This window comes from Priapulus caudatus, unplaced genomic scaffold (genome assembly GCF_000485595.1).
Source record: "Priapulus caudatus unplaced genomic scaffold, Priapulus_caudatus-5.0.1 Scaffold16, whole genome shotgun sequence".
Lineage (NCBI taxonomy): Eukaryota > Metazoa > Priapulida > Priapulimorpha > Priapulimorphida > Priapulidae > Priapulus > Priapulus caudatus.
The window spans coordinates 106,454-129,626 of record NW_014577077.1 but is presented as its reverse complement, the minus strand read 5'-3'; the positions used below and the strand labels follow the sequence as shown (position 1 = coordinate 129,626).

The following is a 23,173-nucleotide window of genomic DNA, read 5'->3' as shown; positions in this document are numbered from 1 at the left end:
CGCGCACACGCTACTTGCTGAAGCACGTGTCCGCACACGAACGCATATTTGTAGACGTACGCGTGCACGCACGCACGCACGCACACGCATGTACGCGCACATGTACACGCTCACACACGCATGCACTAATTTAGATACAACGGTACACATACAGGAACACATGGACGTGCTTTCACACAAAGGATTAAACTATGAATAGTGTATTCTGAAATAATTAAGGAACTTCATCATGTTATGCTGCATAAGTATGTTTACCGTGCAGATTTTGTATCTAGCTGTCGTAAGATTTTCCATAGTAACAACTCCCCCAAATGGGGCAGACTGGGTTTAATCGGGAAAGAACATTATATGATTGTATCTTGAGAATGCGATGGAGAACACATAATTAGGAGGTGGTGGAGTCATTGTGACAGCACATTGTGTTATCTGCTATTATAGACGAGCACATTACTCTTTCTGAAGGGTATTTCAGCGAACACTTATGTTCTGCCACTCAAAATCAATTTTCACAGGATTTTTGATCGTCCTCGTGTCGGCTTTATTATATCCATTCTGCCGTTAGATAGGCACTTTATTGAAGGCTATCCAGGACATTTTTGATTAATTAGATTTTGGGAAAAGTTGCAATTGATCACTTATTGCGAGATTTATTAACTTATGAGTCACTTGTCCGAGGCTGGTGTTTTATTATAATGCATTGCCGCATACTTGAACTTAATATTTATTTTCCAGTTTTGGGCGAATACAAGTTACACTCTAGAGCCGTCAAGCTGTCTGTGGCAGTTAGCTAGCAGATGTGCACGTGGATGTGAAAATAACAACACCTGTGCTTTGGTTTAATTAATTTCTACACAAGTTGTTGGTAATAAGTTGGTCCACACCTCTAGAGTGTCTTTTTGCCATTGCAGGTGTTGTCTTTTTGCAATTTAAAAATGAAACAAAGCGGGCACTTTTACCCAACGAGATCACGTCAGTGGACACCGTCCGAGCGCTATTTGTGCGTGCGTGGCCAAAGAAACTGACGATGGAGTATCTGGAGGACCCCAACCGTTGCATATACATCCACGACTTCAACACAAAAGACGTTTTCTATGAGTTGGATGACATTAGGTAATCATCTGAATTGACACTGATTTGAAAACAATGAACAGCTCTGTCAATTGAAGAGTCTGCATGGTTGGGAAATCAGGCAGACCTATAATCACAGTTTTGTCAGGGGAACAAAATATTTATTTTTTAGTATATGTTATCACTGTGGGTGATATGTTCCCATCCCTGTAACTAACGTGTTTCCTTGCTGATGAGTGATATCTTTTGGTTACTCAATTTACTAGTCAAGTGTCATCCACATGTATTTGTTGGCGGCTGTAGTGAGAAATTTGCTTCGACTCACCAAGTAATGGCCGTTTATTTTTACTTGCCGAGTGATGACAATATTCACATAAACTAACAATATCGTTAGTAATGTACGATATTTACCTGTCATCCGCATAAATATACATTATATGTTTGTTGCGAAATTTCATGCAAATATGTGTTGCTTTGCATCAGTTTTAATTTTTGAGGGTATTCTCAAGTTATCAAGGTGAAATTGGCACATGTTTCTATTTCATAATACAAGGTTGTCATGGATTATACGGATGGTTAGCTGCATAGAAATTACATGTTGTCTTGTTGTATTTCTGTGTGGGAGTGACAAAGATTTTTGGATTTTGTCTGAAAAGTTTTCCTTTCTTTGCTTTGTAGTGTGGACTCAGGAAAACTTCGGTAATATATAGTGCACGGTTTCTTCTCATTATTATCAAACTGTTTATCATTTATTGTATGTGCTTTCATTAGGTTGCTATACCTATGATGTGATAATGCACATATCAATGAAGCAATTGCTGCAGTATATGCACGAGAATTTTAATATGATATTCTTTTAAGATATTAATGTAGAATGATCTTATTATTCAGGTAAATTAACTGGAATAAATGGATAGCTATAATACACGTGGGAATCTGTGAAATCTTTTTCACAACTCTTCAGCTACAGTTATCTCTAACCTCGTTAAGGAGAACCTCAAAGCCTATTCTATAGTGAATTATTACATCTGCTATAGGCGCGTGTGCCGTAAAGCAACATCAGTTTACTGAATGTTGATTTATGTCACTCACACATTACACTCTATAAGCTAAACGAATTGTTATATTTTTGTGATATTAACGCATGAATTCCTGTAGCTCTATTGGCTTATCTCTTACTACTGCTGCTCTAAAATCTTCTTACTTTGTCTGACGTATTCGTTACTACTGATTATGGCATGCTGATACCGGCTAGCTGCAGTTAACATGTAGTTACATTTCTGTTGTGAAACCATTTAAACGAAAGTTGCCCCCTTGTTATGGTTGTGATTACAAAATTGACATTATTCTTTACCGTTGCTACCGTTCTACCATTCGCCAGCTCGATTAGCTTGGCGGATTGGTTATAGTAGCTTGCTGCGCATTTTACATACTGATCAGTCCGCAATTCTTTTGCTGGTTGGCAGGACATAAATCGATATTACATCGCATATCAACTCAATGATTCATCTTGATTGAATTACATGCCAGATTAGATGATAACAACATGTGTATGAATAATACAACATAATGGCATATTAATACGTCTGCATGTTTACACATCTACACGGACCACTTGAGCTGATGGTAGTGGCTTCAGTCAAGCTGCTTCTTACCCTGAACGTTTAGGGCACACACATCTGGTAGTCTCACATGGCTAGTCTACATGGCTAGCACACATATGGCTAGTCTCACATCATTCAGGCATCTCTTAAATCTATATACTTTAGTATACTATACTTTATAGCTGCTATAAACTTGTAGATTCTTCAGCTGGCTGTAGATAGTTTCAATTTTTTTACGTAATAGCTCCTTTGTAATATTCCTGTATAATATGTAGGCCCTACTTAAATACTTGAGACCTGTAAGTAGCTGACTAAAACAAGCTACTCACAGCATGTCATCTGCAAATGTGTAAGACAAGCTTTGCTATGGATTTTTACACGAAATGCCCTCAAGCTTGGTTTCCTGAGCAGTCATCAACATGGCTGAGAACAGTGAGAAGGGCCGATTTTTCCAACGTCAAGAACCAAAATAAGAACAATTCCCTGCTATTGAACATCAACATCTATTGTATGGCCAATAATTGTGGGTACCGTAATTATGTGGGAAAGTAACAACAATGCAAATTGTTATCAGTGATATCACATTAATGATGTATTTTGAAATAATGACATGGATAGAAGAGCATATTATAAACGACAATAATCTGGATTTATCTGATTATAAGTTGGGCACAACTAGAAGCACACTCCATCAGAGATTCCGATGATGCGATGCAAACCCATACAGTTACAATTGGAATTGTGTATATGCATGAATGCAATCGTCTGTATACATCAGGGAATGTCTACTGTAGAACGTTAATCAAAGGGCTGAGATGCTTTCAATAATTTATTTCTAAAAAAGAGGGTAAACGATAGCGTTGAAGTGACATTTGCATTCGGTGTAATACATTTGCTGTTGTAGTGATATCAAAGACAGGTGCCTGCTTCGTATTCATGATCGTGGCTCAGGAGACATTGAGGAACCTTTGCAACCGCCCGATGACCTGAACTACTTCTCTGAGCCAGAGTTTGACAGTAATTACCAGTCACAGCATGTGCACAAGACGTCAGTTGCTCGATCGCAACCTTATACTGTGCGAGCACCAGTTCCACAGCCTCCAACATCTGTTAGCCAATCTTCAGGTAATCGTGAACTCGCACGTTGTCACGTGAACTCAGTGCGTATAGCCAAGCGCGTAGCCAGGGGGGGGGTGTCCTGGGGGCCCTAGGACCCCCCAATCAAAATCAAAATCCAAAAAAAAAAAATTCCCTTTTCTCTTAAAGTTTTTTCTCTTAAAAGCGTGTAGTTGTCGTTATCGAATAGGTGTCGTTGTAGAGCTGCAGAAGAAATATTATTGTCAACAAAACAGCATATAAATTGATTTTAAAGCACTATTTTTACATTTAACTAAAAAAAAAATTCCAGATGACCAGACCCCCCTTGTTACTCGCTCGAGGACCCCCCCCCCAATCCAAATTCCTGGCTACGCCCTTGCGTATAGCTGATAACAGTAAGTCATATACCTTGGTGATCTGGTGATTCTAGGTTGTTGTTGCCAGATTTTGCTTGACCTTATCTGTGTAAGGGAATGCATTTTTATTGCATAGCGCAATTTCAGAGTTAGTGTGTGATATATCAATAAGGTTGTTATAATTTTTTAGGTTTTTATGGTCAGCTTCAGCCCCGAGGGGCACAAGCACCAGCACCTCCTAAACCAGCGAGAGCACAACAAATGCCTCGTACCACTCCACAAGGAATCCTGCCTCCTCCAGTCACTACTCAGCCACAGCCAGGTAACTACAACTAGTAACTCTGTGCTAACCAGACATCAATAAGTAACGATGCCTCATCTAGTTAACATCTCTCTACGCACTGTTATGCTGCTGTGCTCGGTGATGCTGCCAAACCAAAAGGATGTGGTCCATCATGTAAGAAACGTGTATCTTGATATGTCTCCCGACGTGCTAAACCATTTACTTCATATTTTGACAAAATGGCATTTCTTTTTCTGAAATGTGGTTGTAGTTGCTGTTATCTCTGTTACAGTCACGCAGCAGTACCCAACTGCTGCTTCACTACCACGAGGCACGGCTCCTTCTCAGACTACGGCAGTTTGGTTTGAGTCGCATGGGTTGCAACGTCCCCCAGCCCCACAGGGTTACATATCTCCCCAGCGCTCTGGGTCACGCTCTGGCAGTGTCACCCCAAGAATAGTTGATGAAGAAGCAAGGTATAAAGAGAGTTTTGTGCATTTTATTAGATTTCAGTTTTCTATGAGATGGCAAGAATACAGCCACTTGCTACAGCTAATTGCCCTAAGCTTACATGCTGTTATAAGCTAATAAATTCTGTTTGGTAGAATGTAATTTGCATTTTAATGCCTGAAAATTCCTTCCGCTAAATCACTAATTGACATCACTGGGTCACAACTGTGCCATACAGGAATACATCGCAAGCTTAATTACTACTTCTATAGAACGTAAAGCTGTTTAACATCTTTTTAATGATATATTGACCCTATCACCGGTTTTGGTATATAATTTCTATGACTTTTATGTGCATGATTTCAAGAGTGCATTCATAGCAAACACAAAAGTAGTAAGCACGAAAGTTCAAGTTGATCTTCGAAAATTGGTTTGATATGCAAGTGAGTGTAATTGTGATCTGAATTTTTGCAGGTTCAGGGTTGAAAGCATGGAGAAGAAACTAGCTGACCTTACTGGCCTTGTGCACACGGCACTTACCAAGGGCTCGCTGAGCCCACTAGAGGCTCCCGGCTCAGAAGGTGTGGAAATTAACTTAAGTCTGGAGCCACTGCAGGTGCCACCATGGCCCCCTGGTGGCTATTCCCGCAGTTCCAGCGTGCAGAGTCTTCCTGGTCTCCTCACCTCTGATTACAGGTCTCAGTCTGTCTCGAGCTGTAAGTTCGGCTTATATATTAGCACGTGCCTGCCGAAATGGAGTGGACCCTGCTACTCACATTAATAATCTGCTAATGGCAATTAAAAACTGCTGCTTTATGACCCAATTAACACGTTAATATTTTTTGAAGCTTGCGATTGCGACTAAAACATTTACCTTCCTAATTGGTACATTATTGAGAATTCCTTCCAGTTTAGTAGAAGCGTGATTATGTATTGTGAAGTGCCCGTTTTCCTATAGTGGCGATAGGATCGTACAAGCTACTACAGCCAATCATTTGCATAACATATAATTCACAAGCAAATACCATTAAGATATATGATTACCTCATTAATACGTATTCGCTTTTAATCGGCTGTTAATTAATAGCATCAACAAAGAGCTATACAGACACGTGCTTTACTGATATATTATAAGACGTTATTCAAGTTGTCATTTGCCATACACGCACACACGTACGCACGCACGCACAAACAGGAAAACGTACACACATTCTTATAATGTAAGCTTTCAATTTGTTCTAAATTTTTTTACACATGGCTTCTCTACCTCAGTCATTGTAGTGAAATGCTAATATTCTGTTTGTATGTTCCCTGTAATGCTATCACACACAAGCAGAGCTGACAAATAATCATCTTGAGTAGACTAAGCACTGAGGAACTTGGTTCATGCTAATACTTAATCCTACAGAAATAGCCGCTGTTCTCGGGGACAATTTTCCACTCGGATGAGTCCTGATGTGTTACTGTGTGCGAGGTAATACGTACATTGGTGTGTAAAATGGAAATGTTCGGTGGAATTTGTGGAGTGGGATTGCAATACAATGTGCAAAAAGCCCACCGTTATACGGATAGGAATTCGGAGTAATCTTCGAAGGCGAGAATATTTTCTTTTGTCAGACTGGCCTTTCAAGTGTGATATGCATTCATGTTTCCGTTGAAGTAGGTCTAGTGTTGTCATGCCTCTTCCTGCAAAATAGATCTTACATATCTGGCCTTCGGTCTGTCATGTCTGGCTATCTGTCTGTCTGTCCGTCCATCCGTCCCTCCGGGCTGTCTACTGTTTGCTGATTGCTACACGTCGGTGTTATATGGCGCTTTCTAATTGCTGAAATTATTGTTAGCCACTAGTAGATTAACAAGTAATGAAATGTGATTACCTTTTAAAAAAAGTAGTTGTTTGTGCTCTCGAAGAAACCCCAAATAATTACTACAGATATATGAAACACAGCTGCTCGAGTGTATTGAATCCACATTGGGATTCACTGCACACGAATAGACATTACATTGTCTCGTCTGCTTGATTTACATTGTAGTATGTGTTTTGTCTGGCGAGATGATGTGGAGAAACTCATACAGATATGCCGCACTCTTGATTTATTTTCACTAACACTGCTTTTTAGTAGTCTGTTTTAGTAGGGTTGCATGCCCACTAACTAGCATTGCTTCTGTTGCAGTATATTCAATGGAGATTGTTAAAGAGAAATCTAAATCTCTGCCCCCTGGTGCCAAACTTGATGTTAACACTGCTCAGCAAACCACAGGTGACTAACCGCTAGCTAACACGCACTGCATTAGTAGCTTCTTGAATTTTTAATGCAATCTTGACTTGTGGTGATTTTTCTGTAGAATCTTCTTTTTTTTTAGTTTGCTTAATTTATTATTTATTTTCGGCTTATTGTTATAATTTAACATTGAAATAGTCAATGATTGTGCTCAATTTGTGCTTCAGTGACTCAGATATTTTACAAGTATCTTTTACGTTACAGCATTTCAAGGATTATGTTGTATGTAGAGCTTGATTTTTTTTAGTTTTCGGTCGAAACAACCCAGTATTGGATGAAATACGTGCATTAATAGAACATGTGCTATGCGCATTTTCTAGAGTTTATACGTGTTGGCATAAGTCTATGATAAATAGGTTCAGTATTTCTGAGGCAGTTATACACGTTGAATACACAATGATACTGAAGATGTAAAAGGCGTTTTCGCGTATGTAAGAGAAAGCACTATAGGCCCGTGCAATAAAGCTGTTTGCATGTCAATTCAGGTTTAATTCATCATTGCTTTCAGCAAATGAATGCGTGTATTTCTGCATTGTTTGGTTTCTATTTCCATTTTTACTACTATGCTTAGAAACTGATAGCTCTTTGATAAACTGAGGGTTTGTTGAGCGTATGTATTGGATTTGGGAAAGTAATAACAATTTTCAACATGAGCATGGCATATATATAGAATGTGATGATTCGTGCGTATAAATATTATAAGTGAAGTACGGTTATATGGTATCGTACAGTTTGAGATATTTTTATTTGAATGATTCATTTTCTGGTGTGGTAGAAGGCCGTCGCTTTGTAAGCTGCTCTGCTTGGTTTCAATTTGTTCGTTCGAGGGTTGCTCTTTTTTTCTGGAGGCAGGATGAGGAAGTCGTGGAGTCGTTTTCTATTTTTGTCATTACTTTGGCTTCAGTTTCAGTCGTTTCTACCTTATTTACACCTCCGAGGTTATTTGGGGATTTTTTTGTAAAATTACTTGACTTTAATATGTCCAGCTCCTGTCTGTTTGCGATGTTAAAGGGATGTGTGCATTAATACTCGGTCAAATCGTTACTGTATGAGAGTACTGCCAATTTAAAGTGAGTCGCGTGTAAAAATTCAGTTTCAACCAATAATACAAACGTGTTGCATGTCTACCATGAATGCATGATCACTGTAAACAGGAATGAACCCAGGGATGTGGATCACACAACATTATCACGGTTCTGTACCCTGTCTGTTCGTGCGTAATTAGGCTAGTATAGGTACATGCATTTGCTTCACTGCGTCTTTCTGTTACTTTCAGACATTGCACCAAAGCCTGTCCCACTCAATAAAGGTAACAACACGCAGATCCTTCAGATTCCTGTGTAGTTTCATCATAGTTTTTGGTCATTAGTGACTATAACCTCCTTGTGGCACCTGACATTCTTATGACGAGGGGTTGAGAGTTCAAATATCTGTCGAATTTGTTTTTCACCTGCTGGCTGTCAATTCATACGCCACGTTGCACAAGCATTTTGTTATGAAGATCTCCATTGAAAGAAGAAATGCATTATGATATAGGGATACTAAACAAATTTACAACAGGTGGCTATTATTGAAATAGCTCATTGGTGGGTTATGAATTGTGAATGCTGTTGTTCTGCTGTCGTGATATCATATTGCGTAATTTTGTCACCTGAAGTTTTTTACCATTCCATCTCCTTGTGTAGATCGCTGGTCTGTAGACCTTTTCACCATTCTTGGTTATTTGCGCAATACCTTCCAAATTTTAGGCATTGTGATCTGGCAAATGTGACCTTGGTAAGGTGTTACTACATTTAACGTATCTCTACACTGTTAAAACATTAGGTGCCGCAAACCCGCCTGCCATTTCGGTCGCCATGCACGTGTAGCCAGCCGCTCATTTATTACTTGAAAATGTCGCGTAATTGTGTGGCAGTAATTAGTTTGAGGTGAAAAGGTCTTCATGTGGTTCTATGCCTGCTCTTGATTTCCACTCTATCTTCTCTGTCTTCTTTTGAAATGGATGTAATTCGTTGCTTAACCCTATTTTATACGTTCGTGAAGGCACTAGTAGGAATTTGTTATGGTTCGGCGCGTTACTCCGACGGTTTTTTGTCAGAGTCACACAATTTCACGGTTTTGCGCACGATGTGTGCTAACTAGCATGTGTAGGTGTACCTGGTTTAGTAGGGAAATTTGCTTGCAAACGGAGTCCTTACTTGAACCGCAATCCAAGCGTTCTTTATGAAAGCCTTGTCCCAATTCATATTTTTACGTAACTCAACCTTACATAAAGTAAAATGATACTGTTATATATATATATATATATATATATATATATATATATACATTGTATTAAATATGCACATGTGTAACATATTACATAAGTAATCAATATTAATTACAATGTAAATAGTATAACCACAAAGGACAGCATAATTATGTAGATGTTTCATGAATATTGCTTGCTCTATTATACATTTGCAGTTTATCTGGTCCACTGAAAATTTAATTTATATAAATTGTAGGGGGTCCGTATTCCTAAACGTGATTCGAAGTTAGTCGTGGACTTTAACCCTTTCACGCTAATGTTGTCGGTCTATCTCCTAATTAATAATAATAATCCTAACTAGTACCTCCATGGACTTTTTCCTGTTGTTTGCTGTATGTTATGATCCTTTTGTTTTTCTTTTTGTAGAGTGGCTGGTATAAAGCCCAGCATGCTGCTGCTGTCGCCGGCTCTGTTAGTGTTCTGTGTATCCGTTGCGCTGACAGCTGTACGTAGCTACTGAACCTGTAGTTGGCTGTACATAATCAATACCCTTTTTCAGATGCCATAAGCAAAAATGAAGACCAGCAGTCAATTGCTAAAGGTACTCATTCTAGACTATGTGGTCGTTTTCTCTCTCTCTTTCTCTCTCTCTCTCTTTCTCTTTCTCGCTATATATATATATATTCTCTGAACGATCTCTGGTGGTCCAATATACATTGACAGCAACAGAATATAATAGGTATGTGGCAGTCCAGTCTGTGCAACTGTCCTTTTGCCTACTTTAACTGACTTCTTAGTACACTTTCATCCCCATAGAGATACGTGTGATATTATGACGTGGCTTCTCATCCCTCACAATAATTTTTGTGATAGAGCATCTGCTTCTAAGCAATACTATACATTACTTACGCGGTATGAATTAATACGCGGTTCAATACGTGGTGAATATACACCATAGGAAGAAATATTCCTTGGAACGTCTCCTTACTATATATACTCTTAATACTACCGGAATATATTATTATAGGTTCTTTGCGTAACTAAAAGTTATAGTTTGAACATAATAAGGATGAATGAGGATATGAGGAAATGAGGAAATGATGATAAATAGGGAGGGTAACTCATTTAAATAATTATTGATTTGTTCTGTGTATGCCATCATGCTTATTAACGAGACGATCGGCGGCTGCATTCATCTGTAATTTTGCAGGTTGTAACTTTGCACCGAAAAACGTAATGCATGTTTATGAACATATTAAATGCAATATGCCATCAGGCATACTAATGGGCCAGTTGAAGTTGCTGATGCCAATTCACGAATTTACAAAAACTTGGCCATCTCTGGGAAACGTTCCAGTGTTTCCATATATAATTAATAGGGTCGATATGAATATTTTTAGTAAATCATTACGGTATATAAGGTTGGCGACAATATTTTATGTAATGGATTGATGATGATGGTAGTTTCATAATAATGTATTGTTTAATTATTGCATCTTTTTCGTTATGAATGAATCAATTGCCGTTTACAAAAACCAAGCTACAGACACCACACAAATCGGTTCAAACTTTGGTGCTTGATATGTACACTAATACTGTAATACATCATGCTTCTACATAGTGTGCATGGTACTAATGTTACTGGTTTTTTTATTTTTGTTACTAGACAAAAAATCTGAAAAGCAAGGTGCAACCAAAGGTACAATCACATTGCATGCTTCTTTCTCTGTGATCATTTATGTTCGCACTTATGCTTACATATCGTTATAGGGGATTTTCTGAAATCGTGCAATACTATCTGGCTATCATACAAGTGTCATCAAATTTAACATGGCTGTCACTGGTATGGCTGCATTACCTATGTATACATGTGCCTAGATCCGTGTTCCTCACCTCAGTTTGCTGCGTACGGTTAGGGATAGCTTATTTGATAGGAGATGGCTTAGCTAGATATCAAACGTGTTTACTATTTATGTTATTCCCTCGTGAGGTTGGAAACCTAAACCCTGCTTCACACGAGAGCTGTTCTTAGCAAACTACCTCACTAACCCGCTTACTAAGCTTTCGTGGGTGGCGGGCGTTAGGACACGTGCGTATAAATTTCAAGTGTGTGTTCCTGAGTTGTGCTGGACACTTGCTAAATACTATGGCCCTGGTTACTTACTACCTGGTAGATCTCTAACTGCGTATATTATTACATTGTGTTAGTCGGACTTGTGTTAGTTATGTATTCCCATACGTATCATCGCCTAAATTCCAGTGGGGCGTACCTTGCGTGGCAAACTCGCGGTTACAATATATAATATTACATTTTGCACAGTGCATTGCTCGTAGTTTGATAGACAGGAAATAACGTTGCATTCTGGTAAAACTAATTGGATGTTAAACAATAGATCAAAACTGTTTTTCTTTTCATGTAACACTTCGTGCTTTGTGTTGCAGACAAACCTAAACCCAAACTACCTGAAAAACCTGCTAGCTTAGCCAAAGGTATGCAACCCTGAAACTTTTTATAAGGGACTGGTATAATATAATACGCGACATGCCGCATAGTCATGTACTGTCATTGTTTCTATATTGATAATATTCTGAATACAATTTAATATGCTAAATGTCTATGTAATTTACTTTCTCATATATAAACCCGTAAACTCACAAACTCAACTATGTATAAACGTATTTTCAAGTAATAGAATCATTAGTAATTAGTATTAGTAGTAGTAAGTAGTATATTGGGACGGATATCTAGTAGGCAAATTGTTCCTTCCTAGACGTGCTCCCTATACGTTTAGAAAAAGGATAATAATATCGGTTTTCTCTTAACATTGACAAAATTATATCTATAAATATTTTAAAAAATTGGCAAGTATATACATACATTAATCATCACTATATGACACTACCACACAATCAAGAATATTGCGTTTTCGTAGCCACCGTAATTTAGTTGTTAATGCCATAGCTGTAAAATACCGTACATTGTAGCTTAAAAGCGAAAGAAATTTAACACATACATTTCTACTGTAACTCGGTTATCTATTTCGGTTACAAAACGCCCATATTTTCATTCGAAGTCACTTTCCATTTTAAAAGCCAATCATAACTTGGTTGACATGCTTGGCTCTCAGAAATAACCCGCGAATATCCATGAATGTTCTGTACTGGTCAACGTAAAAAGTGCTTCCTTGGGGATCCGTGATAGAAAAATTATTTTTTTTAGTAAAAAACGGTTATGCCTTTTATTGTAATAACCCTTACTAACCATTTGCCACAGCCGTACCGGCGGGTCAGAAAGATACTAAGTCATCTCGGGATACCCAGACAACGCCTACAAAAGGTATCATTTAGAGGCGTGTGGTTTATGTACAGTTGCAGAGGGTGAATAAACGTTGTTACCAACCCTAGACATTGTGTGAGCCAATATTAAGGGTGTCGTAGTCAATCTCACGTCTTCAGTGTTGGCAGTTTATTACAGTCAGCTGCTTTAGTCCTGACGGTTGGTAAATTAATTCGGTTAGTCAAAGCAGTTCATGTTCACGCATAGTGTTTTCCACGTCAAGCGTTAACATCGTACGACGCAATGTGAATTGTTTCATATAAAGTAATGGCGTATATTCGCTGAGTGGTAAAAGTTTTGGATGTTTGTTATGGGTCCCCAGCACGTTTTCTAAAGGTTTAACATTCTAGTTTCTGTTTCTTGCTGCTGATCTGTGCAGAAGAATCATCGAAACGAAAAGGTATGGAAGTGGTTGAACTATAAGACACACTGTTTTCAATGTTACTTTAGTTTCCATTTTACATGTGATGTGTACTATATGTTGTTATTCCATTTCATCGCATTTATTCAGGTTTTCAATCGGGGTCTGAGATTGTTTTGGTTTCCAATTGAGACCTCACATAGATTTCATATTGCGGCTACGTGTAAAACGTAACATTATTTTGGTTTTCGATCTGCGTCACGTAATGTTTTGCCAGGCTGCTTTTCTGCAGATCCATGTCTTACTCTGTTATGATACAGGGCACGCTGATCTCAATTATTTGTTTTGGTTGAGTTTATTGCGGTTGCAGGAGGTTTTTGAGATTTGGAGTTTTGGTTTCCGTTTCTCTCGACAAGCTCATCTGCACGAAGTGGGCAGATGAAGTGGCGAATGTTTCACTGTTTTATGCGCTGTGACCTGTTACATATTGTGGAAGTGGACATAATATTGAATATTTTCAATGGGAGTGTCCGATTCTGAACTTTCTACGAAGTTTTTTTTTTAATTGGTCAACATGAAGCCACGTTTGTTATCGATGTGTTCAACAAATAAATTGTGAATTTAATCATTAGCTACCATGGAATTCCCAGTTTCTTGGAGGATCATATGAAACATTGTTACTGCATGTAATAAAAATCCTCTAAATTACAGGTGAAGAGATCCAAATGAGTTCTGCACAGGTATTATTATTTTATGACAACGAAGGCATCAACGAGAACAGACACCTAACCATATTTATCTTTTATTTGTGTCTCGTGATTGATTCATTCGTTCTTATATCTGCAGCAGTGAGTGGAAGTGGCTATGCGACGCCCCAGGGTCAACATGTACAGTACCCTTTCTCCCGAGAGTCGCTGCGTAACCTGCATCTACGTACCCAGGAGTTGAAGCTCGAGGTTAAGACCTTGCGTCGCATGACCCAGGCGCAGGCAATGAACATGAAGGAGAGCATACGAGAAGTCTCTGACAAGATAAAGGTGCTCCAGCAGTTAATTTTGCTTTATCTTTATATCATCTCCTTATATGTTACAGTCGTGCAGTGGTCTTTGCTGATGAAGCCATCGCTGATTTTCTGATGAAGCCATAGTGTACTTATTATCGTAATCACTGGTGTGCATTGCAGCTTAGATATGTGGATGCGTGCGTGTATGCATGCATATGTGAGTTCGTGGATATGCGTGCGTGTGTGCGTGCGTGCGTGCGTGCGTGCGTGCGTGCGTGCGTGGGTATCTGTGTGTACGCGGGCACGTTTGTGCGTGCGTGCTTGCGTGCATGCATATATGTAGGTGTGGTGTGTCTATGTAGAGTAACCTCTTTAAGAAGCTCACTCTAAAAAACGCAAAAAGTGGCTTTTATAGACAAGCAACCATTCTGTAAAGGTGAGACTGCTAGCTCGTATTTGGCCGTATGCATTTAACAGTGTTGAGCAGATAGTCTAATACCCTATTAGGTAACATCCCAATACTGTTTTTTAAATTCTGAAACTTTAGTGCTTTATGTTAAGTGATAAACAGAAGTAAAAGATTAACAAGTGTCAATTAAGTACCTTCTGGCTATTTCACATAGTCTCCTATATGCTGTTAAAGCATTCCCTAGCTATGGATAAGAGGTATGCATTGATAATAGTGTGCGCTGTGATGTACGACCTTAGTTTACTAAAGGTTTTGACAAGTTGTGGCATAGTAGGTGGCGTGTAAAGCCATTCTATATCCAGTTTTAAACACTGCAGAAACATATCCGAGCCATAATGGTGCTAAATATCATCTCGTGCGTATTCTCTTTGGCTATGTGTAAAGGATGTGCTTGCATCAGCAGTTTCCAGTGTGGTTCATGTCTATTTATGTGGTGTATGTATTGGTAAGGCTGGAGGCAGGAGAGGGGACCGGCCTTGTTTTCTGCTAGAATTGACTAGGTGATCACGTGATGACTTTTTCATGTGAAATCACATTCGTTTTTGCTGTTCGCAGTTCTGTTAGTATCCAACATTGATTGTATTTGGCGTATCTCCCCCAGGCAATCGTATCAGTGATTTGCGGATTTCTCTGTTGTCAATGTTTGTTAGTATATATTCAAAAATGGAATGTCTAACTCAAATGAAGCTCGGCAAGCTTCATAACCCAGGCTCAACTGAATACCCAATTTCTTCTACAATTATGTTAACCTTCAAATCAGTGGAATTAATATGCAAGAGTTAACCCGCTACTTAAGCATTGAAAGTTCAATAAATAGACAGCAAGATCAGAATACGTGTTAGAGTTCATGTAATCATAGTAGATTTGCATCTACAGAATATGTTGACGGTCCTGCCACTGAATCCTGACATACCGCTTCGGGGTGACAGAAAGAAGATTCAACAAGACCAGGAGAGCTACCGACAGGATGTCGACATGTTGGAGAAAGTGCTAAGGTAAAACTGTACATGCATTTTGCTTGCAGCTTGTCATGGAGTTATGTTAGACCCATGATGTTAGTGTAATACGCCCTAATTTCGTGATGGACCAGTATGCTAGATGTGGCAGATTTCATGCAATGTCTTTACAAAGTCCAATATCATTAACATTGTATATATCTGTTGGTGGAATTCTGGCATAGATATATATTATCATGGAGATATGTATACTAGGATACAAATGTGATACATAATATCGAATGAATAAAGACAATTTGTTTTTATACACTCCCTATACGTGCGTGCGTGCGTGCGTGCGCGCGCACGTGTGCCTGCGTGTGTGCGTGTGTGCGTGCGTACGAGAATGGGTGTGTGCATGTTTGATATTATACATAGTCCACACATGTATTGTTATCATAAACATGTTTATACAATACTTATATATTTGTTCAAGATCAGCAGTAACGTACGTAATATACAAATCTGTCTGTAAGTGTAAATGTGAGTTTTCATCTCTGCAATAGGTGAGTTGTCCACACCTTCCATCTTGCCCATAAAATAGTCCTGTCATTACATAACAGGATGAGGTAGAAGGGTCGATCACATTTAAGAGCGAATATAGTTTGGGAATGAGTAACTGTTTCATGTTGATGCTGCATCGTGTGATGACATATGTTCACATACTGATGTGATATAAGTGGGTTGCAGAGAAAGTAATTAAGCCACATGCCGTCACTTAATTCACGTTTCGTGGCTCTCTTCCAGTCTCTGATAATTGTATGCATTAATTGCAGAGACCTAGAGGGCGCTGTGGAGGAGCTGAGGAGTGACGTCATCAACCGTCGCTGTCGCGTCAACATGCAGGATGTTGAGTCGATGGCGGTGGCTCTGAGTCACTCCAGTCGAGCCATAGCCGACCTCAAGGTGCGCTTCCCAAACCTGCAGGACCAACTGAAGACTATCATGGACGCCGAGATGGAGGTGGTCGTGCGAGAAGAAAAGTAAGCACAAATACTTTCCTAGCGTAAAATTCTGGGAATAAGTTCTGGGTATTATGAGGTTTGCTTGCAGGCCATATGGCCATGTTGCATTTCTGATGATATGTCGGTGAGAATCGTAATCAGGTTTGTGCCTGAAGTCAGTACAAAATGATGCAAATGATTTTATCTGATTATTGATTCAAACTATTAATTTTGTTGGGTCTGATTCAAAATGATCGCAGGTTATCCTAGCACAACAATTCTTTGGTATATTCTTTCTTAGTATCTTACATGATTACCATTTATTTTCATTTCATATTTGTATTAATTCTAGTACTATAGTAATGCGTCTTCGTTTTCATGAATATGAATCTTTATCAGGTCGTTTCTAAAATTTTCATATATTATCATTGATTGAATCACGAGAAGAATTAACTTAAGATGTGGATTACACGAATCTCAAATCGCTCTTCAAATCGTCGTATACTCTGTGGTGATTTCAGCATGACCGTCCCGTGTGGCCCACCGCACCAACTGTTCGATATTGGCAAAGAGGGCAGCTGGTGAAACTATTTCCAGCGCAATCAGGGTTGCTTCGCTGTCACACACCCGCAGGTGCAGTGATGAAGCTAAAGTGCACTCTTGTGTTGCAGGTTTTTGAAGGAAGAACCAGATCGATTGGACAATGCCCTGAAGCGATGCAAGCGTCTCACGGGCACGCTCTTCACGCTGAAACGGTACGGGGGTGCACATGCATTCACGGTGCACCCATGCACGCTGTACCACTTGACGTATCGATATGTGAAATGCTCTGCTTTATTATGCTTACATTAACATTAATTAAATCAGGATCTGATAGATATGCAAATGAGGTGGAATGGAGCTTAGGTGAAACCACGTGCGCTGCAATGGCGTACTATTTCAGTGATTCGACAAGCATGATTAATCTTGATGAAGGCAGAGCGATTTTAAATCGGCTATATGGCAGAAATAGTGGTGCATGAGATTTGCATTGTTTTGCAGTCAATGCACATTGATTAGGATATTGTTTAAACAAGTTACTATATGTTAGTAGAAATTAAATTTACGTCTCCTAATTTCAGGTTAGCGTCTGTGCAAGAGCAGCGAGCAGCTACCACTAGCTCCTCTGCAGAAGCTGCAAAGCCTGATTATAGGGCATCTAATGCACAGGTAAAATCTTGCCTGAAGAAAAACAGATCGATTCTGAGTCACAAAAATCGGGAAGCAATATAAGCCAACCAAGGGTGAAGCCAGGGAGAAATTGATGAACCGAATCGTATAGCAGTAACATGTCGTATTCGTATAGCTGTGTTAACGTTTATGTGAAACAGGTGTTTAGCCAACAGGTTTTTTTATCATCTTACAGTCGCTTGCATATACGCATGCAATCTAACCTTTATAGCAATAGCATAGCGTTAGCAATAACAATTACAGTATTATTACCTAGTTAGCTATTTAATACAGGTAACTTCTGTAACCAAACATTCCTGGAAGCATCTTAATACAGTTTACTTTCTAATTCGAATACATTGCTCAACAGGAGAAATTATATCGAGAATTGTCACTGAGAAAAAAGATTGACTTTACAAAAAGGGTAACAGCTGTTTTTATCACTACACGTTCAGATGCTTCAGGATGATCATTAACTAACTGTGAATGTGCTTAGCACTTATTTAGCGATTCGTGATTAATCGTGTAACTTGCACCGATACTAATCCTCAGTAACCACATTGCAGGGAGACAAGTTCGAGAGGAACTTGGAACTTGCACAGAAGGCCCTGCGCGACACTCAGTACATGGCCGATACAGAACACCGGCTTGATCGCGCCATCTCTAGCCTATACGAGCGTACAGGCTCGTCTCCATCCGACTACTCGCCTAGCTTTGATCCGACGCGCTCCAAAACGCCGCCGAGAGCAGGCACGTCGTCCGATAAAGATGACCACTACTCGACGGTCAAGCGCAACCTGATGTCGCCGAGGAAGGACGCCGACACCATCGCGAAGGTGCTTGTGTCGGACGGCTCGCAGAAGTTCGTTGCCGCGACGACGTCTCAGGGAAAGGACGCCGGCGCCGCCGCCGCCTCGCAGAAGCCACCGTCGTCGCTGTCGTCGTCGCCCGGCTCCTCCTTCAGCGACGCGCTCGTTCCCAACGACAAGCGCAAGCAGCCTCCGCCGCCGCCGCCGCGCCGCAGCCGCAGCCTCACGTCGCCACTGCTGTCGCCGACGGGCATGCTGAGTCCCATCAAGGAAATGTCGCCTGTGAGCGGGCCACCGGGCGGCTTCGGCGCGTTGCTCGACCCGAGCATGTCGCCGACCATCGACAAGTCGAACATCTCGAAGCACGGCCGCAGTCAGTCGGAGCCCGAGGACTTTGACTACACGCCGGGGCGCGCGGCGGCGGCGGGCGGCCGCGCGCACGAGGTGATCCGCATCAACGCGATCACGGACGACCTGTACACGCGCGCGCCTGTCTCGAGCAACAGCTCCAGCTCTGAGAGCATCAACTCGCAGGAGGGCACGCCGAGCAAGGATGCGGCGCACGCGTTGTCATCGTCGCGCACGTCGCGTCAGGAGATGCTCGCGCGTAAGCACGAGGAGCTCATCATGAAGCAGCAGGCGCTGCAGGAGCAGTACTCGCGGCTGCAGAAGGAACTGCAGAAGGGCACGGCTCTGACGCCGACGCACAAGGTGAACGGCGACGCGCGCGCGCAGTCGCCGAAACCGAAGACGCCGTCGGCAGGGCCGGCCGACGACGCGGCGGCGGTGGCGACGGCGACGACGCAGAAGCGAACTGAGATGAAAATCTACGAGACAGACATCTTGTGAGGCGCGAAATGTGCGAGCGTGCTGCGTCTGTGAGTGCTACCGACGTGTCGATGACGATAGCTGGGTAGACGTCGACGACGTGACGGCAAGCTTTTTTTACATCGAGCGGCGCTGCCGCCGATTCTCGAGTCGGAGTCGCGGTATCCGCAACTTTGGCTCGGCGTAAATACTGGTCATTAAAAACGTGCAAGCCCTAGTTCACACGATTACTTCAAACTTTTCCAATTTTTGCTGGGAGACAGACGATCATATATTGATAAATGTTTGAGGGCAGTCTGAGATCAATGTAGTTACTGTCTGGCATGTAGTCAGTTAATCCGCATACAACTCTGCATTCTGGTCTGGTGACATTCTTGGGACTATAAGTGAATGATAAGCACAAGATGTTGGCGTTGGCATGTGTGTGGATAGATTATGTATACTGTACAGCCGTTTACCTTTTTGGAAACCAGAATCATTTTGTATTAACTCGCTGTGTTTTGAAACTTAGATTACTTGCATGCCCAGAAGACTAACCCATCTCATATAGTACATATCAGCATAAGCATCGTTCAATATATTCTGCTGGAGCTTCGTGTTTCAGATTTTAATAGTGCATCATGCATGTAGTCGCATTATTTCCCTACAGTTTACCCGTTTATGTTTGTGTATTTACAACCACCTTAACGCTTATAGAAGCACTGTAGGGCTAATGTTTAGCCACACCGTGGCGTGATGATCTTTCATGTTCGCCATGCAACAGGGAGTGCATTAAGACTATTCAGCGCGGGAAGCAAAAGAAGCGGTTATTGCGCAAATGTTTCTAGGCAGTGCTGTTACAGTACGCCATGCTCCGTGGTAAAACATGCTTGCAATGTTCGTGTTCTAAATATAGAGCTAGCTTAGGGCCTTCGTCGTCACGTTGGTTGGCCTCCAATGACGACCTCTAACTCTTGTGACGCTGTGGCAGGTTTTCAGTCCCTGTCATTTACTTTCAACGTTTCCATCGACATCGACTGTGAACTTATTCATATGTACTGTCCATTTGCAGTTTGGTTGTGGAAACAATTTCGAATGTTGATACCGTGTAAGATGGAAGTGCGGTCTATGCTTGTAATGTAGGTTGTTGAGGTATATGTAAATCGAGACATGATTTCAGATTATGGTTTTCTAAATAATTATTTATATTGCATAGGCTAAAAAACAATAGCGTGTAGCGATTGTGTTTGTTTGTATGTTTGTTTGTTTGTTTGTAAGTAGCCTGTGATAATAACAAGCAACAATTTCCACGTTCACTAGGAAGTGTTAGAGCTCAGTATTACTGAGTGCCGTTAGCTCCCCGAATTCATCTGATCATCTGATCGGTCAGGACGGTTGTATTCAGAATGTCAGCATTTCGCTCATTTAACCAGCTACCATTAGTTCTTAGTTTGTGATGTTGCTTTGGCTGGAAGCCTCTTATTTGCGAATGGATAAAGAGAAATGGGTGTAAAAAGACTGGTTGTGTTGAAGTTGTACCGCACCAAATAATTGTGAATAATCAGTTATAAATCGGTTTTTAACGGCATCTTATGCACTCACTCCGTGGCATGTCTTGTACGTTAGCTAGTCCTTTTTAAATTATTGTTTAAATTAAAAGTAAATGAAAAGTTAATTTAATTTGTATTTGTTTGCTTTTGTGGTCATTTCTCTTACTCTATACTTTGCAGTAAGCGTATTGTAACAATGAAAATAATGCCTATAGGTAAACTCCACTTTGTAGGCCAATGGAAATCGCCTGGAAAATACATTTGACATATTAATAGGCCTATGTCGACATTCTACGAATATTAATCGAGTAAATCTACGTGTTTGCAACATGGTAAGCAAGTAATTTACGAACTTTCATAAAGCTCTGTAATAAATATCGGCACGGAGTTCCACCCGATTATACATACGTTGTAGATCTAACTCGGACCGTATTAGAATGCGGACATTATCTTTGCTCTTTGTATGTGGCCTGATTGACATTGCTTTTTCATGAATGCTTAGCTGAGGCGGCGGGTGTCCAAACAAGCCTGCGCGTTATGTTTAATTTCGCCGTCTTATGGCGGCGCGCGCGCTAGAAACCTTTCTCTGGGATTCTACATCGCTCCAGTGAGCAGTACACTGACGATATTGGAAGTAAGTAAACCGCCAGCTAGTTTACTTTCATAGAGAACATAGAAAACAATCATATTTCATCCCCATATGCGGGCACGTGCAAAACTCATATCTACCCATATTACACTGTATATGGGAACGCACGCGCACACGCTCACGTATTATAGACGCGCTTATATAAATTATACACCACGAACGACAAAAAAGTTTAGTCTATAGAAATAATGTACTGGTTATACTATTACTAGACTAAGTGTCTCTATATATTTCTCTGGTTTTTGTACACAAGTGTCTAATCATCTCGAGGTAATCTAGCGAACGATTCATTTGATACATGCACACTTTATCTGAACGATCCCATGAACTAGTGTAGTGGCGGTAAACATAATAGCAGTGGATCACCACTAGGTTTTTTCCCCAACATTTTCGCGCGTCCATCCATGTGTCCGCGCGTATGCTTGGCCATAATTATTTTTACCGCGGTAGAAATAATTCAACCGCGGTTAAATTATGGGCCTTTTACCCCAAGCAGAGGCCTTGGTACATATAATTTAACCTCGGTAAAAATAATTCAACCGCGGTAAAATGATTGCCTTTTTACCCCGTCAGAGGGCTTGTTACACATAATTTAACCGCGGTAAAATGATTGCCGTTTTACCCAATCAGAGGCCTTGTTACACATAATTCACCCGTGGTTGAATTATTTCTACCGCGGTAAAAATAATTATTTCTGAGTACGACGGCCAACCATACCCGTGGGTGTTTATGTCTGCGTGTAGGTGTGTAAATAGCGTGTTAAAGAAAACGCGCACAATTTCAATTAACACTAGGAACGTTTTCTTTCTGTTTTTTGCATCTTCTTTTTATTCATTCTTCTGCTTCGTCTTCGTCTTCTCCTCCTCCACCTTATTCTTATTCATCTTCTTCTTGTCGTTTTCGTTGTTTTCTTCCTCCTCTAGCCCCACTACTGGAGCGTAGTTTACGAATAAATAACATGTGGGAAATGTGGTAGCGATAGGGATACACTCTTTGTGACGATTTGTCTTATTTTCCGACTATTCTAGCGTTATTTTTAGATCTGATCCTTCAGTTCTTCATTTAACCGGTGTATACTGTACACTATACTTATATTTTACCTAACGTTTTGTTAGTTTGGGTTTTTCTCGACACTAAATTAGTGTTGGCGCAAAAACACGGCACATCGAATTCGGTTCCATAAATACCAACAGCTAAAATGTTACTGAACATGCGATGGAATATAATAATAGAATCAAAGCCGTCAGCGTCATTTTAACGTCAAAATGTATTTACATACACTTCATATTCACAATAAATACAGAAACGAACAGTCCTTCAAATAAATTGTATATTCCTCTAAATAAAAGCATGGAAATAGCACACGGCAAGGAATTGTTCTACTAGATAAATTCCTGAGTATACCGCGAGTGCGTAGGAGCATAATTACGTGGTTCTCGTGTAGTGAAGATAATATTATGTACGAAGCTACCGATACAGAACACGGTGACCACCGGTCCTGGTTACTGTCCTCGTAATTTTAAACATATTATTTAGTGAGTTTACATACCTGGTACACATATGCACGCACGCACACCGGCACACACACACACACACACACACACACACACACACACACACACACACACACACACACACACACACACAC

General features: G+C 40.5%; 1 protein-coding gene across 21 annotated transcripts in view; it reads left to right on the top strand.

Annotated features, from left to right (window-relative positions):
- Window positions 1–21,001, top strand: part of LOC106810203 (coiled-coil domain-containing protein AGAP005037-like) — a 59,048-nt gene extending 38,047 nt beyond the window's left edge. For 3 of the 21 annotated variants that reach the window (XM_014813564.1, XM_014813490.1, XM_014813629.1), the window contains 19 exons: window positions 909–1,110; window positions 1,747–1,767; window positions 3,577–3,797; window positions 4,317–4,448; window positions 4,702–4,885; window positions 5,334–5,440; window positions 7,034–7,120; window positions 8,418–8,450; window positions 9,952–9,993; window positions 11,059–11,091; window positions 11,835–11,882; window positions 12,667–12,729; window positions 13,109–13,129; window positions 13,937–14,127; window positions 15,439–15,557; window positions 16,334–16,540; window positions 17,173–17,256; window positions 17,623–17,710; window positions 18,277–21,001. In XM_014813564.1, coding sequence (XP_014669050.1) covers window positions 909–1,110; window positions 1,747–1,767; window positions 3,577–3,797; window positions 4,317–4,448; window positions 4,702–4,885; window positions 5,334–5,440; window positions 7,034–7,120; window positions 8,418–8,450; window positions 9,952–9,993; window positions 11,059–11,091; window positions 11,835–11,882; window positions 12,667–12,729; window positions 13,109–13,129; window positions 13,937–14,127; window positions 15,439–15,557; window positions 16,334–16,540; window positions 17,173–17,256; window positions 17,623–17,710; window positions 18,277–19,368 — 2,975 coding nt within the window. In that variant the 3' untranslated portion in view covers window positions 19,369–21,001. The remainder of the gene's footprint in view (window positions 1–908; window positions 1,111–1,746; window positions 1,768–3,576; window positions 3,798–4,316; window positions 4,449–4,701; window positions 4,886–5,333; window positions 5,441–7,033; window positions 7,121–8,417; window positions 8,451–9,951; window positions 9,994–11,058; window positions 11,092–11,834; window positions 11,883–12,666; window positions 12,730–13,108; window positions 13,130–13,936; window positions 14,128–15,438; window positions 15,558–16,333; window positions 16,541–17,172; window positions 17,257–17,622; window positions 17,711–18,276) is intronic. The other 18 variants (XM_014813534.1, XM_014813517.1, XM_014813511.1 and 15 more) reach the window with 18 other exon arrangements.
- Window positions 21,002–23,173: the final 2,172 nt, after the last annotated feature.